The 17,256-nt window shown below is 41.9% G+C and overlaps 1 protein-coding gene across 1 annotated transcript in view; it reads left to right on the top strand.

The window, feature by feature from the left end:
* LOC142449269 (cadherin-related family member 3-like) overlaps nucleotides 1-17,256 on the top strand; it is a 93,842-nt gene that overhangs the window by 32,274 nt on the left and 44,312 nt on the right. The window contains exon 5 of the mRNA XM_075550884.1: nucleotides 10,086-10,180. Coding sequence (XP_075406999.1) covers nucleotides 10,086-10,180 — 95 coding nt within the window. The remainder of the gene's footprint in view (nucleotides 1-10,085; nucleotides 10,181-17,256) is intronic.

A 17,256-nucleotide genomic window follows, 5' to 3' on the forward strand; every position in this document is an offset into this window, starting at 1 on the left:
CGTGGAGGATTCTATGGGCAAAATAGTCAACAAAACAGAAACCATCAAAAGAATATGGAATAAATACATGGAATCACTGTACCAAAAAGAATTGGTTGATGCTCAACCATTTCAAGAGGTAACACATGACTAGGAAGCAATGATGTTGAAGGAAGAAGTCCAAGCCGCACTGAAGGCATTGGTGAAAAACAGGACACCAGAAATGGACAAAATACCAATTGAAATGTTTCATAAACGTGTGCAGCTCTGAAGGTGCTTGCTAGTCTATGCCAAGAAAAATCTAAGATATATATATCGGGTCAACTGACTGGAAGAGATCCATATTCATATCCAGTTCAAAGAAAGTCAATCTAACAGAACACAAAACTTGTCAACAATATAATGAATATTACAAGCAAGTACAACTTTGCTTACAAAAAGTAAAATATGATTGCAGTAACGTATCAGCAGGGAGCTGCCAGTTCAGACCAGATTCAGAAGAGGATGCGTGAAACAAAGTAGATGTCAGAGGGATCTTGGCTGAAAGCAGCGAATACCAGAAAGACATTTACCTGTGTTTCATTGACTATGCAAAGGTATTCACTTGTGTGGATCATAACAAATTATGGATACCATGGCAAAGGATGAGAATTCCAGAACACTTAATAGATAATCAGAGAAATTGGATGAAAAGAAGAAGGTAGCTCATTGGAGGAAGACTCATTAGCAAACTGCAACATGTAGATAACTGTACTTTGCTGTAAGATAAGAGGACTTTCAGCACGTGCTGATGAACATCAAATACTACATATTATAGAAAGGATTGCAGTGTAATGTAAACAAAATAAAATTCTCACAACTGGATCCATAGACAGTGTCATGTTAAACGGAGAAACGATTGAAGTTTTCATTTTACTTGGCTCCACAATCAACGCTCCAGGAAGTAGCCATCAAGAATCAAACAATGTATTACATCAGGTGGATGTGCTGCACCCGATCTATTGAATGTGTTAAAGAACAAACATGTTACTTTGAGGTTTAAGATGTGCCTGACCCAAGCCATGGCATTTTCAATGGCTTCACATGCAGGTGAAAATGGACAATGAGTTGGAAAGACTGGAGAAGAGTTGATGCACGTGAATTATGGTGTCATTGAAGAATATTGAGAGTGCCAGGGACTGCCAGAAGACTGTCCCAATAATTGTGAGCATCCCAGAGGCCTCAGCAGTGATTCTATTCTGTTCTATAGAGAGTTGCTTTGAGTTATAGCTGACTTGATGGTACCTAACAACAACAACAACCCAGGATGTGGTCTGGACACTAGCATATTTAAAGCTTCCCATATTTAAGCTTCCCGGAACGAACCAACTTCAGATTATATATAAATCACGCCAGCCAGTCTGTTAAAAAGTCACATTCCTTGGCTCCCCCACCCCTCTAAGGATTTGGATGCAAGAATATCTGAATATTTAATAAATATTCATGAAAATGCTCATGTGTATGCAAAAGTAGAGTGAACAGGATAATCAATTCCCAGGGAATCGTTCCACTTCAACCATTATCAATTTGTGAATGAGAATGTTTTAATAAATAAGGTTGTCCGTGAGCCACAAGCTAAGAAATGTTGCATACACTCTTGTTAGGTGAGCTTTCTGGTGATGCTACTCAGGATTAACGCTATGCGATATCTTAAGCTAATTTATCTCTCAGTGTTATTGAGTTGATGTTGATTCATAGTTACCCTCAGGACCCCAACTTTCAGCTTAACCTGGTAATGTGTTCTTGGGTTATTTCCTTAATATTTAGAAGACTCAACTTTCACCCGTCAGTATTGGCAGAGGTTATGAATACCATAGCGTCAATTTAAGGGTTAAACGTGGGGAATTCAGAAAAACAAATATCGAGCACAAAATCTGGAGCAGACAAAGCTCTCATTATTCTCATTACCACCAATGCTACAGACACAGCAAAGTCCAGCCAGGGATTCTAGTCTAGCTGTTTTCAAAAGCGTGTGCGTTCAGGGAGAAGCATTCATTTTCCAGTCCTTACATTTGGTCTGGAGTTTGGGCTCTGCCATTTTCAGTCCCCAAGCCTCTCTAAAAGCAAATAGTCACGAGCCTGGCTTTCTGAGAAGCAACTAAACTGGGTTCTGAAGACAGGTCTATCCCCAAGGACCAGATTGTCACACCTTTCTCCTGTGCACTCTGTTCTCAAGTCCTGACATGCAGGCCTGGGCTGTGACTGTTCTTCTTAAGGAGGAGCGGTTTGTTTACAGTATTTCTTCATTACAGAGCATTGTGAAGTTGATTTCAATCATTAACAACCTCCTCACTATGCATCAGTACAGCGAAGGGTGGGGGTGGGTGGGAAGGGGTGGGGTGGGGAAGAAACAAAGCTGTTGCCTGGCACCCCAGAGGGTTAATTTCTTGTCCCTTGGCCTGCCTTTCCATTCAGTGGCTCCTGCATTTGGGTGGTATTCCTAGCAATGAACCTCGCTGCCTAGCAACCACCGTTTCCCAGCCTTCCTGGTACAGTGCAGGAGTTGTTCATATCAATGCTATCATTTGGTTTAAGAGTATCTAGTTTTATGAAATAGGCAATTTCATAAAAATATCATTTCCCAACTGACCTTGTTCTCAAACAATTGTTGACAAGTCTGTAGAGCTGAGCTGCAACCAGTGGAGTGGCTGAAACATAAAAGTGAGTGACTGGAGACATTGGTATATGTTTATCTATAACCAGACCGAGTGCCTGTGAGCACTCTCGCTCTCGGCTCATTTAGCCACCCATCTTCCTCCATCTTCTGGCATGAAGCAGGAATCCCTGCCTCTGCATCTCCCCAAAGTAAATGTGTGATGGATTGCCCTGTAGTCCCGGAATGCTAATCTTCTACAACACTGCTCTACAGGAAGGGAGAAAATCAATCCTGTCTTATTTATATGTGTAAAAATCAGTGCTGTGACTTAAAATTAATCAGAACATGATGATCCATCAGAACACTGATAAGTTAAAAGGTCACCCATTTTTCCAAGTGAATTTTAGGTTGCTCTGCAATCCTTTGGGGTTTAATCTTCTCTATTAAATTATCTCTGGGTCTACACAATTATTAAGCTACTAAACAGTTGGTATAATTAACTCTTGATATTAATTCTCTGATGGGTTTTTAGATCCTTTGTTTTCTAATCATTTTATACTCATCTTCTCCAGAAATCTTGACCCCATTGCCTTCTTCAGCCAATCTAAGCTTTAGCTTATCTTAAAGATTCAATGTGGTAGGTAGAGAAGCAGTCTGTAAAGTTTCTAAAAGCTCATTTCTCAGACTGAAAGAATACCGCTTGGATTTTTTAAGTCTCCACGTTCTTATCTATGAAATGGGAATTCTTTATACCTGTGATAAAGTCCCACCACTTGTCTGTCAGGGCAGTCATTTCAAAAGGTAGCAGGTGATCAAGAAAAGATGGGAATCGAAGAAGAGCAAGATGCCCTAAAGGCCTTAGCAAGAAAGGATCAAGAGTTGACAGAACATGAATGGAGATGCTTCAAAAATCTGAAGCGCATACTCATTATGCCAAGAAACGTGGAAGATACCTACCTGCTCACTGGAAGCGATTCCTATGTGTGCCCATTCCAAAGAAAGATGACCCAACAGAATGTGGAAATTATCAAACCATATCAAAGACATGTAAAATTATGCTAAGGTAATTAAAATATGATCACAGTAGCACCTCAACAGTGAGCTACTAGAAATTCAGAAGAGGACACTAGACAAGGGGAATTATTGCTGATAGCAACTGGCTCTTGGCTGAAAGAAGAGAACACTAGAGGTGTTTACTTGTGTTGTATTGACTATGAAAAGACAGTCAACTGTGTGGATCAGAAAGAATTGTGGATAACATCGCAAAGAGTAGGCATGCCAGAACACCTCATTGTGTTTATATGAAGAACTCGTTCATACACCAAGGTGGGGTACCAGTCTCCACAATTGAATGGGTCCAAGGGGTGGTTGTGTAATTGTGAGGTAAAAAGAAAGAGACATCAGACAAGATAAAGCATGCGAATGCTCACCTCCAGGACCATCATGACTTCAGGAGCCAGATCCGCACAGAGAGAGAGAATGTATTTCCAACCAAGGTTTATATATATATACTCTAGGGGCATGCCAGTCCCCTAATTACAGGTAGCCACATGCGTAACAGGAAGGGGGTGTGCAATAGGCATACACGTAATGATAGGCGAGCTCTAGAGTCCAGATGGCAGTCTAATGTTGGTCTCCTTGAGTTGGCTTGACCTTAGGTGTGTTTGGATGCTCCTTCAGGGGGACACCCATTATCCTTATCAGAAGGAAGTGGGCCCTCCTTAGAGGGGGACAGACAATAGGGTCTGACCTTCAGGCAGATAACCTGTAAGCAATTGACCTCCAAGTGTATAGTAAGCACCTCAGTTTGGCATATTTTATGGGGGACATCCTGGGGAATCGTTTTCCTGTTTCCCACACACTAAGAAATAACCACTGGAACAGAACAAAGGGACACTACTTAAAATCAGGAAAAGTGTACTTCAGGCCTGTAATCCTTTCACCACACTTATTCAATCTGTATGTTAGGCAAATAATTTGCGAGACTGGCTCTATGAAGAAGAGGGGGCATCAGATTGGAGGAAGGCTCATGAACAATCTATAATATGTAGATGCCACTATCTTGTTTGCTTAGGCAAAGAGGATTTGAGGCACTAGCTAATGAAGTTCAAAGGCTGTAGCCTTCATATGGATTAAAGCTCAATGTAAACAAGCTAATCCTTGCAACCGGACCAACAGACAACACAGGATAAATGGAGAAAGGCTCGAAGTTGCCAAGGACTTCATTCTACTTGGGTTCTCAATCCACACCCCTGGAAACAGCAGTCAACAAATTAAATGACACAACTGACTTTCTCAGCCAGAAAGCATTGTAAAGTCAATTGTGGTAGATGCAGATAGTTATGATGTAACACCTTATCATTTGATCTTCCTTTGACATTTGTTCCAGTTTTTAATATTTTCTGCTTTCTTTCTGACTGAGGTTCTTCTCTGTTTTATTTTGTCATTATCTTTGTTTCTCTCTTTCTTGATATTGTTTTTGTATTTTTCTATATATGAAATCCAGGATAGGCAAATTTATAGACAGAAAGCGGGTCAATAATTGCCTAGGGACATGGCAAGAGAGGTTGGGGGGAAATGTTAACAACCATAACTACAAGAAAGAAGAAAATGTTCTAAAATTGATTATAGTGATGATTGTACAACTATTCCTAATATGATTGAACTATTGAATTGCATTATATGTGAATGATATGCCAATAAAATAAAATGAATCCAATAATAGATGATGATCTTATTGCTGATATCAAATGGATCTTGGCTGAAAGCAGAGAATTTCAGAGAGATGGTTCCCTGTGTTTCACTGACTACACAAACACATCCAACTGGGTGGATCATAACACTACAGATAACATCTCAAAGAATGGGAGAGAATTCCAGAACCCTTAATTGTGCTCATAAAGAACATGTACATAGAGCAAGAGGCAGTCTGCGAGTGGAGCAAGGGAGCAGGGCATGATATCAAATCAGGAAACGTGCACACAAGGATGGTATCCTTTCTTTATGCTTGTTCACTCTGTATGCTGAGCATCTTCTCCAAGAATCTGGAACTCTATGAAAAAAATGAAGGTTTGCCATCCTCACAAGAAAGCAAGTGAACCTTTGTGTCATTCCAGTCAATTTGCTCCTGAATCTCCTACGAGCAAAAGTTTCCCTTGTGTATAGCTGAAGAGAGCCCTGGTGGTGGAAGGGTTACACATTGGGCTGCTGAAATGTTCGTGGCCACCTAACTCACCACCTAAGGTCAGCGTTAGACAAAGCTGCTGCAGGAGGCGTTTGTGGGTTAAAGAACAAAATGCCGCTTTGAGGTCTGACCCAAGCCGCAGTGCTTCCAATCACTTCATATGCTGCGAAAGCGGAAAACTGCCTAAGGAAGGTCAGAGGAAGATGGATGCCCTTGAACAATGGTGTTGGAAAAGAATATTGAATAATAACAATGTTGAGTCCCGGAGGAACTACCCCTCATTTCATTCCTTCTTCTGTATCTGGCCTGAATTTCTGGAAGTCCTAGTTGATGTGCTATATTTGTTTGTTTGCTTGTTATTTTAAACTTCTTATTGTGAACGAGTTGAAGGTTGCAGAGCAAAACATAGTTTTACATCCAACAGATCATACACATTCTGATTCAATGCATTCGTTGTGATCTCCACAATACACCATCACCATGCCACTTCCTCCCTGTTTCCTGTATCCACGCCTCCTCTTCCCTGACCCTCTGAACATTCCCTGCAGTAACTGCTGCCCTTTTGATGATCTTAAATGGTTGATTATTCTAAGGCAGAGATGAGTTCAGGTCCAGGCTTGAAGGGTAAGGGGGTCCCACTAGGTTCTATTTGACCAGTAAGCCTGTCCTCTTTTGTGATTTTGAGTTCGGTGCCACATATCTCTCCTACTCTAACCAGGATCTCCTAGTGGGATCCTTTTCAGAGTAGTTGGTAGCAGTAGCCAGGGACCTTCTAGTTCTCTGGGTTGTGGAGACAGATATTGCGGTAAATGTTTTTTAATCGTCTTTAGTAACATGTGACTTGTGTGTGACAGTAGTGCTACCGTTGCTAAATTTCTGTAGTCTCTTGGAACATCTTATTTTGGATTGGACATGAATGTAGATATTTTCCAGTTGGTTGACCAGGTAGATTGCTTACACATTTCTTGTCATAGGTGACCAAGCACCTGCATTTTTTTCTTTTTTTACATTTTATTAGGGACTCATACAACTCTTATCACAATCCATACATATTCATACATCAATTGTATAAAGCACATCCTTACATTCTTTGCCGTAATCATTCTCAAAGCATTTGCTCTCCACTTAAGCCCTTTGCATCAGGTCCTCTTTTTTTTCCCCCTCCCTCCCTGCTACCCCCTCCCTCATGTGCCCTTGGTAATTTTTTTTAATTAAAAAACATTTTATTAGGGGCTCATACAACTCTTATCACAATCCATACATATACATACATCAATTGTATAAAACACATCTGTACATTCTTTGCCCTAATCATTTTCTTTTTTTTAAATTTTTTAAAATTTTAACAATTTATTAGGGGCTCATACAATTCTTATGCCCTTGGTAATTTATACATCGTTATTTTGTCATATCTTGCCCTATCCGGAGTCTCCCTTCCCCCCCCTTCTCTGCCATCTCTCTGCACCTACATTTTTTTATCAGCATTTAACATCATCTTGCTGCAGTGTGTTTTTGAAACATTTCATTTAATATTCCATCAATATCTGGAGCCTTGATTTTTGTTACTGCCTCCAGTACAGCTTGGAGCTCTTTTTCAATACCATTGGCTCTTAGTCATATGCTACCTCTTGAAATGGTTGAATGTCCACCAATTATTTTTTTTAGCAGAATCACTCTTCCATCCTCATTAGAAACTTCCTGTATCATTCAGTATTTTAACCAAAGAATCTCTTGATATTGCAACACAAGGCTTGAATTTTGCCCTGGCTTGAGAAATGTCAAGTGTGTTAGAAAGGACCGAAGAGCCGACAATAGCACTAGACATGATGTCCCCTTGCTGGAGCATACCCCATCAGAGGACAATACTAGGGACACATGGCAGGGAGTGTGTGCAGTCTGACCACCCCCACAGTGGGGCGAACCAAGAAGGGAACATAACAGACCAGCAAAGGGAGCAAAGCAAAGCCACAAAACCCCCAAGGAGCTCCCAAATAGAATTCAGCCTAGGGGGAAGCAGTTCCTGGAACCCCCTCCCCACACCAGGACTGGTGGAGAGATAAAGGTCAGTGGATAGACCTGGAATTATGTATGCTTTTCCCTTTTTCCTAGTTTTTTTCCCCCCTCTTTTTATTCAGTCTCTTGTTTTCTTTTTGTTTTGTCTCAGTTATTGTTGGTTTTCCTACCAATATAAGATAGGCCTGGGAAGTAAGCCCGAGGAGAAAGCAACAGGACTGATCGTTCCAGAAGGGTGGATAAACAACGCCATAGACAGGGGAACAACTAGGGAATTACCATACATACTCTTGGTTAAGCTGAGTTTTTCAGCACATTTTAATGCTGTTTTTGTGGTAGAATGAGGTACCTTGGCTGATATTTGGTTGGCTTATACTCGAGTATATACAGTAAAAGCAACAACAAGGAGGACATATAGATCCTGGTGGTGTTGGAGCAACAGCAATTAGCTGAGAGGAATTACTAAGAGGCAGAAGAAGGGCAAGCGTGAGGGTGGGGCAGGAGGAAGGTAAAAGGATCTAGGAAGCAAAGGTACGGATACAGATATACACATAGGTGCACACTTATGTAAATGTATTAATCCATAAAAATAGAGGTGTTGGCATGGGTACCTATATTTATATGGCAATACATTGAGGAAGTGGATAGACTTGGCCTCTGTTCAAGCCCTCCCTCAAATCAAGAACACTTTGCTCTAACAGCCTGGCATTCTGTGATGCTCACAATCACTGAAGACATAATGGGTGCATAAGCAAATGTGGTGAAGAAAGCTGATGGTGCCCGACTATAAAAAGACATAGTGTCTGGGGTTTTAAAGTCTTGAAGTTAAACAAGCAGCCATCTAGTGGAGAAGCAACAAGCACACCAGCCTATGCAATCATGAGGTGTCCATGAAATCAGGTAACAGGCATCAGAAGACCCCAAACAAACAACAAAACATATTGTCGAGAATGAGACGGGGAGGGGTGGGGCGCAGAGAAGAGACCCAAAACCCATCTGTAGACAATAGGACATCCCTCAAAGAAGGGTCACAAGGAAGGAATGAGCCAACCAGGGTGCAGTATGGTTCCAATGAAACACACACTATTCCTCCGGTTCTCTGAGGCTTCCTCACCCCCCACTATCATGACCTCATCAGTGCTGCCTTTCAGTTCTGGCTAGGCCTGAGCATCTACACTGTTACATATAACAGCTCATGACACACAGAATCCAGGTCAGATAAACCCGTCAGGAACACAATTGGGAAGGGAGAAGGTAGTGGGAGGAGGGAAGAAAAGGGGAACCAATCACAGTGATCGACACATAATCTCCGCCCCCTTCCAAGTAGGGAGGAACAACAGAAATGTGGATGAAGGGAGACAGCAGTTGATGTGAGACATGGAAACAATAATAATTTATAATTTATCAAGGCATCACAAGGGTGGGAGGAGGGGAGGGAGGGGAAAAAGTGGAGCTGATACCAAGGGCTCAAGTAGAAAGTAAATGTTTAGAAAATGATGATGGCAACATATGTACAAATATGCTTGAAACAATTGATGTATGTTTTGTTATAAGAGCTGTAAGAGCCCCCAATACAATGATTAAAAAAGGAAGAAATATCAAGTGTGTTCTTTCCTTTTTAATATCCTAATTGATTTATTTGAATTTTTTTGAAGTTCCTCTCTGCTATTAAATTTTATTTTTTTAACAGTTTCAGATGTACAGAAAAAAGGAACAGAAAGCACACGTGCACACTCTGCCCCTAAATATAGCTTCTTCTTTTATTAACAACTTGCCCTAGTGTATGGTGCATTTGTTAAAAAATGATGAGCCAATATTGTTGCATTTCCCTTGAGGAGAGTCAGTAGTCTCCATTAGGAATCCCTGATTATGTTGCACCTGCCAATAGGTTTGGGTGACTGCATCATGCCACGCGTTCTCACTCCCTGTGGCTCCTGGGATCTTCTCACTTCCCTAGAAATTGCCTGCAGTCCACCTTGAGACGTTGCCTAACTTGTGCTAGGTGAGAAATGGTTAGGTAACTGTAAAGATTAAGAATATCCACTTTTAATATTTCATGTCTGGTGTGAAGTCATTCAAATGGAGTATAATTTCATCAGCATCTTTATGGGCCAACATTGAATGAACCCCAATTATGGGTGGGGCAGATGCCAGGTGGCAGGCACAGAGCACAAAGAGATGTCAAGCCTGGTTCTTGGAAGCTTGCATATCTGAGCAGGGAGCCAGCTGGAGGCTTTACAATACTTTGCTTTCTCTTTATTGTCCAATAAACAGTACTTCATTTCCCCGGAGGACTCTGGCTTCACAATCGACAGCATCGGAACCGTTTCTACAGCAGCAGTTTTTGATTTTGAAAGCACAGTGAAAAGGTAAATTCTGCCACTGGGTCTTCATTCACTTGAATGGAAGTTCCTATTTCCCTCTTCTGCAGCGTTTCTGCCATCTGGTCTTTGCATGCACACTCCACATGTAGATGTTTCTGGCATTACTGTAAAGAGTAAAATGGTCCCTTCTGCTACAAGTTCACAATTGCTGGTTTCGGTGCTGTACTTGACTATTTTGAGAGGGCTCAGCGCCACCCATTCCCCACCCCTCACCCCCAACCCCGCCACCCTCCTTCACCATGCATCAGCATGCGTTCAGTGGTTGGGTTGGTATCTTACCTGGGGCCACAGTGTTTCAGTGCTTGGCTCTCAACCAAAAAGTCCGTGGTCTGAATCCAGCACCTGGCATCTGCCTCCTCAAAGATCCAGCCTTGGAAACACCACGGGGCTATTCTACTCTGTCCTAGAGGGCCCAACTAGAGTGGACAGCAATGGGCTTTGACACTGCATGGAAAAATGATTATGCATATGATATTTATCAATCTTATGATCTTAACAAATGCTCATGTTAATGAGCATCTAAGAAGGTAACTTGAAAAAATAAAATAAGATTAAGGCTTTTCCTTTTCTCTTAATTTCTTTTTTGTCCGGAGGAGTCTGTTTGCATTGAACAAGTAGTTTCACACTGCATCCACACTGAAGTTCTATAGAGAGCACACCATTCCTCACTTTTTCTTAGCTCCAAGGAGCCTCGGTGCGGTGGCTACATGTTGGGCTGCTAACTGCAAGCTCAGCAGCTTGAAACCACCAGCCATTACGAGGGAGAAATAGGGGCTTTCTACTCCTGTGAACAGGTATAACCTTGGAAACTCACAAGGGCAGTTCTACCCTATCAACTGGCGTTGACTAAATGGTAGTGAGTTTGTTTTTTTTGTTGGGATAGTGTATCAGTAGCTGATGGCTGCTGTGGGTTACTCACTGAGGTGCTAACTGAAAGGTTCAATGATCAAAGCCGCCAGCTGCTCTGCAGGAGAAAGATGAGGTTTCCTGCACCTGTGGAGATTTCAGAGCTCAGAGACCCAAAGGGGCCGCTGCTCCTTGTTGGACCTGACTTGAGGGCAATGAGTTTGGTTTTGGAGAGTTTTAGAGTTACTGCGTAAGGAATCCTGAGAAGGCTGTGGGATGAGCATTAGACTGCTAGCTGCAAGGCCGGCAGTTCAAACCCACCACCTGCTCCCCGTGAGATGAGGCTGTCTGCTCTCCTAAAGTTTTACAGTCTTGTAAAGTCTACAGTGTGTCACTGAGTCAGAACCAACAGTTGTACATCTTTACTAGTGGGTGGGTAGGGTTATTGTGTAGACCTGTGAGATGAAAGGAACTTTCGGAATGCCTCATTGATTGTTAACAATTGCCTCCTTTCAAAGGGAATATGTCATAGAACAAAAAAAACCCCCAAACCTGAGTCAATTTCAACCTCAGTGACTAGAGAACAGCATAGCATGGCTCCCTCAAAGCCTATTACAAAGCTACAGTATTCAAACCAGCCTGGTACTGGTATTAATGATAGGTATATGGACCAAGGGAATAGATGAAATTATCACCTTCTACTGACAATGACAGCCCCCGGAAAACAAAACAAACAAAACAAAACCCAGAAAACAACAAATGCTAGAGAGGGTATGGAGAGATGAGAATTCTTATGCAGTATTGATAGGTCTGTAAATATGTACAATCACTGTGGAAAGTGATATGGAACTACCTCAAACAACAGGATAGAAATTCCACACAATACAGCTATATAATACAGCTGGCTATATGAGGGGGCACCCCTCCAAAACTGGAATTTAAGCGATGTATTTAAATTATTTTATATAACAACCTTATCACCTTCAAAGTTATCTCAATTACACTTAATACACTTGTCAAATCTGCGATTCCATTCTTGGAAACATTTTTCAAGCTCATATGTTTATATGGCTGTCAATACCTCTCTCGTTTTTTTCCCATCACCTCTTCCATGTTGTCAGATCACTGTCCTTTCATGCCCCTCTGCATTCTCAGAAACAAGTCACATGGAGCAACGTCAGGTGAGTAAGGTGTATATGCAAGAGAGGTGTGCTGTGTTTTCTGCCAAATACTGGGGCACTGAGATGGCTGCATAAGCGGGTGCATTGTTGTGGTGGCAAAACCAGTCCCTGTCTGCCATGAATCAGGTCTTTTGGTCACACACGGTTGTGCAATCTTTTCAGAACCTCTAAATGGAAAGCTTGATTAATAGTTTGACCTGGTGGAACAAACTCTAAGTGCACCACCAGTTGAAATGTTCATCTGTTAGGGAAGTTGACAGATGGTCCAGAATGAGGTTTGTCATCAATCGACATTTCACCTTTTTTGAAATGAGAAAACCACTTGGACACTTGAGTTTTTCCTACAGTGCTGTCCTAGTAAGGTGTGTTCAACATCACAACAGTTTCTGTGGCATTTTTCCTGGGCAGGAAACAAAATTTCACAGCTGCACACTGTTCTCTGATATTTGTCTCACAAAGGAGTGAAACTCCTTTTATGAAAAAATTCACTGTGACCAAATGAGAACATTCCCAGGTGACACCACTGGGTGCACTGACTCCGAGGGAGTTGCTCGATGTTCGCAGGAAAAATGCATGCTATGAAAGTTCTGCTTGACTCAGCACAATTCCAGTTTGGGGGGGAGTACCCCCTCATCTACCCTAAAAAAGTAAGAGCCATAACACATATTCACTCCCATGTTCATCACAACACTCTGTTCACAATAACAAGAAGTTGGAAATAACTCAAATTGTCCATCAGTAGAAGAAGAATAGAGAAACATTCATACTATCATTAGTGGAATACTATGCATCCCTGAAAAACTATAACGAAAATATGAAACACCTCATGACATGAATGGATTTTTAGGGAGCATTATGCTGAGTAAATTCAGTTAGTCACAAGAGGATACATATCATATGAGACCACTACTGTAAGGATAAAAACCAAGACAAAGATTTGCATGTAGAAGAGAACAGACATTGGGAATTCCCAAGGGAAGGAGACACAGGATTAGAATATCAAATTGTGTGAAAGGGAGAAATCAGTGGAGGGATAGACTATAGGAGGTGGGATGATGAGCGATTTGAACTGTTAATGGTCTGAAATGGAAACCACCCTCATCTAATTCACAATTAAAACTTCATTTAAAAAAATCTGGCCTCAAATCATAGTTCAACCACACACACACACACATGCACACACACAGACACACACACGCACACATACAGACGCACGCACACACGCACGCACACACGCACGCACACACGCACGCACACACGCACGCACATGCACACACACATAATAGAATGGCACCAAAAGGTTCCCAAGACTTAAAAACAATTTTAATTAATCAATTTATTGGGGTCTCTTACAGATAATTATAACTGTCTGTGGTTCAATTACTTCAAGCATAATTGTACAATTGTTATCACAATCAGTTTCCAAATGTTTTTTTCTTCTAGAACTCTTTGTTACCAGCTCCCCTTTATCCTCTTCCTCCCTACCTTACCCCCTCCAGGAGTCCTGATTATTTTAATTATATATTATTATTGTTTTGCTGTATCTTACCCCATCCAATATATCTATTCACCTTCAGTTCTGTTATTTGTCCTCTCGCGTAGGGCTATAGAGTCATCCTTGCTGTCAGCTCTACCTTCTCCCCTGTCCCCCCACTTCTCATTGCCTCAGGGAATCATTACTTCCGCTACTGTCTCTGAAGAGTTATCTATCTTGGTTTTATGCATCAAACAATCTTAATTATACAAACGAACATACAGAAGGCTAACAAGATTAATGAGGTAAACAAAGACCATAATATTAAGGGGAGGAAAAATTAAAGAACTAGATGATAGTTATGTGCTTCATCAGTGCTATACTGTACCCTGGATTTATCATCTCTTCCATGTGGCCCTTCTATGAGGGCCCAACCGAGACTGTCTTTATGGAAGCAGACTACCACTATCTTTCTCTTTCAAAGCAGCTGGTGGATTTGAACCACCAACCTTTGAGTTAGCAGCTGCGCACTGTCTTTGTGATGTCAGGGCTCCTTTCAACGGAGATTTAGGAATCTGTGAAATTGCTTTTTCAAACCCTATGAATGAATTAGAAAGGTGTCCCATTCACTGCTGTGGAATTGATTTGGACTTACAGGGACACAAGAGAACAGAATAGAACTGCTCCTGTGGGCTCCTAAGGCGGTTACTCTTCAGAGGAGTGGCAAGCCCATCTTTTTCTCTTGGCATGGTGGGTAGGCGAAACTACGGGTCTTGTGGTTACCAACCCAATATGCAATTCCTTTAATTACCAGCATACCTTAGAAAGGCTTACTGATGTAGTCAGCTAACACCAAATTATTGGCATGTATCTGAATCCAACTCATAGAGACCTTATATAGGTTTCCAAGAGTGCAAATCCTTAAGGGGGCAGAGAGTCTTGTCTTTCTTCTATGGAGCAACTGGTGGGTTTGAACCACTGACCTTGTAGTTAACAGTCTACACTTACCCAACAGCCTCACCAGAGCTCCTTGACCAAATTCAATTTGATATCATTAAGGCCTTTAGGTCTTGCCCAAACCCCATTTGTAGTAGCTAAGATTCCCCAGAGTTATTCATGTTTAAAAAGTGATTTTGACATGATTTAGCTCATAAAACATTTTCTTTTAGGAAAAAAATTATGAAATAAGAGTAAACTAGAGAAATGGTTTAAATTTTAGAGTACATGGACAGAAAACCATTACTTTTGTCCCAATTAACAGTGTATTGTAGATTTAAAAGATTGTTTTTTCCTGAAAGATAACAGGTGACCCACAGCCCAGGTTGGCCTCAGACTGAGCAGTGGCCCGAGAGGAGGCTATTGCAGGGGTAAAATCCAGGTGTGTGTTTAGTCGCTGTTGAATTCTGGTCATCTGTGTTCAAGAGGATGAAAGTTTGCCGGGGCCTGCACATTCATAAAGATCACTGGCATACACTATGTATTTTGAGTGCCTTCCAACCTAAGAGACTTATCTTTTAGCATTTTGTCAATGTCTTTTGTGATCCAAAGGATCTTAATTGGTTAATTTACTGAGGTAGATTACCAGGTCTTTCTTCCTCGTCTTTCTTAGACTTGAATCTCCACTGAAACCTATTCACCATGGGTATACCAGTGACATAGCTTCCAAAGTCACAGCAATATGCAAGCTAAAACGGTATAACAAACTGACAGACAGGTGGGGGAATACCATGACAGTTCTGGGCAAATCAATTAATACAAAGTTTGTCATTTTCTTTTTGTCAAGCACACTTGTAGTCTAAATCCATACACACCTCTGTTGAAATAAAAAGAAACATCACCAAACCAACAAACTAACAACCCCCCTGCCAGGTGCTTTTTATTTCAACTCATACTACTCTAATGGGCAGAGTAGAACTGCTTCATAGGGTCTCTAAGACTGTAGTCTTTTTTAAATTAATAAATCTTTTTATTGGGGCTCATACAACTCTCATCACAATCCATACATACATCAATTGAGCAAAGCACCCTTATACATTCGTTGCACTCGTCATTCTCAAAATTCACCTTCCATTTGGTTTCCTGGAATCAGCTTAGTTTCCCTTTTTTCCCCTTCCCCCTCTCTCCCCGCTCCCCCCTTCCCCCTGGTCCCTTAATAGTTTATAAATAATTATTATATCTTATCTTACACTCCCCGGCGTCTCCTCTCACCCACCTTCTCATTGCCCATCTCCCAGAGAGGAGGTTACACATAGATCTCCAGGATCGGTTCTCCCTTTCTACACCCCCTTCCCTCCTGGTGTCGCCACTCCTACCGCGGGTGTTGAGGGGTTCGTCCGTCCTAGATTCCCTGTGTTTCCAGAGTCTTTATGAAGCAGATTGCTACATCTTTCTCCTTCTGAGTGGCAGGTGAGTTCAAACTGCTGACATTACAGTTGGCAGCCAGCCACTTAACCACTGCTTCTACCAGTCTTCATGTGCTGAAGTACCCAGACTCTCCAAACTCACTGCCATTGAATTGATGCTGACCCTATAGGACAGAGTAGAACTGCCCCTGTGGGTTTCTGAGACTGCAACTCTTTATGGGAGTGGAAAACCTCGTCTTTCTTCCTCAGAGAAGTTGGTGGTTTCAAACTGCTGACCTGATGATTGGTAGCCCAGCGAGTAACCACTCTTCCATCAAGACACCTAAAACCTCCTTAATCAGCTAGCTATCCTAAAGTTTCCCACCATCTTTAATATTGACAAGTTAGAACTCATACTTACAAGCTTTGTTTGCTATATCATGTGAGGTAGTTAGTTTATTGTGCCAAGCTGGCCGATAAACACATGTGGGGTTAATTGAAGAGCAGAGGGATAAATGGCTTGGTGAGACTTGCCTTTCTAGTTCTCGGGTCTCTTGCTTTCTGATGGTCAGACCAGGGTGAGCTGCCTTAGCCAGTTCCCTGCTTCAGCTAGCAAGACTCACTTCCTGCAAGACATCCCTGAGGAGAAGCAACATGGACCTATCCGGATCCAGCCCTGGGTGCTGGAGCAGACGTGTGGAGACCCCTGCCAGTGCTGAGATGTTTACACATTCCCTGACTCGGCTTTCCTCCTGCAGTCGGCATCAACATGTGTGCTTTGCGAGATGGAGGAGGACTTTGTGGATTGGTGTTGGACATACGGGTTAATGGGTTAATATTGAACTTGTGGGCTTGGGCAGCACTGGGTTGGGATGTTTTCTTGATGCACACTTAGCCTTTATATAAAACTCTCTCTTATACATGAATTTCTACAGATTTGTTTCTCTAAAGTACCCAGACTGACACACCTCCTATTCCACTTGACGGGACACGGTTGAGGGTATTGACCATTCTTAGTTGAGTTCAGGCACACCTGTGTCATGATGTCATTGGTACCTAGTGTGTGCACCCAGGCTGACCTTCACCTGTGTCTAGGTGACATTGGTCTGTGTGTGCCCAGCTTTGGATCGTTCCCACAGGTGTCTAATGTGCGCCTGATTTCTTTCCAACCCCTTTATTGTGTCACGGCCATCTAATTTTTGTTTAGCGTAGGCATTT

Source organism: Tenrec ecaudatus, chromosome 5, assembly GCF_050624435.1.
Source record: "Tenrec ecaudatus isolate mTenEca1 chromosome 5, mTenEca1.hap1, whole genome shotgun sequence".
NCBI lineage: Eukaryota > Metazoa > Chordata > Mammalia > Afrosoricida > Tenrecidae > Tenrec > Tenrec ecaudatus.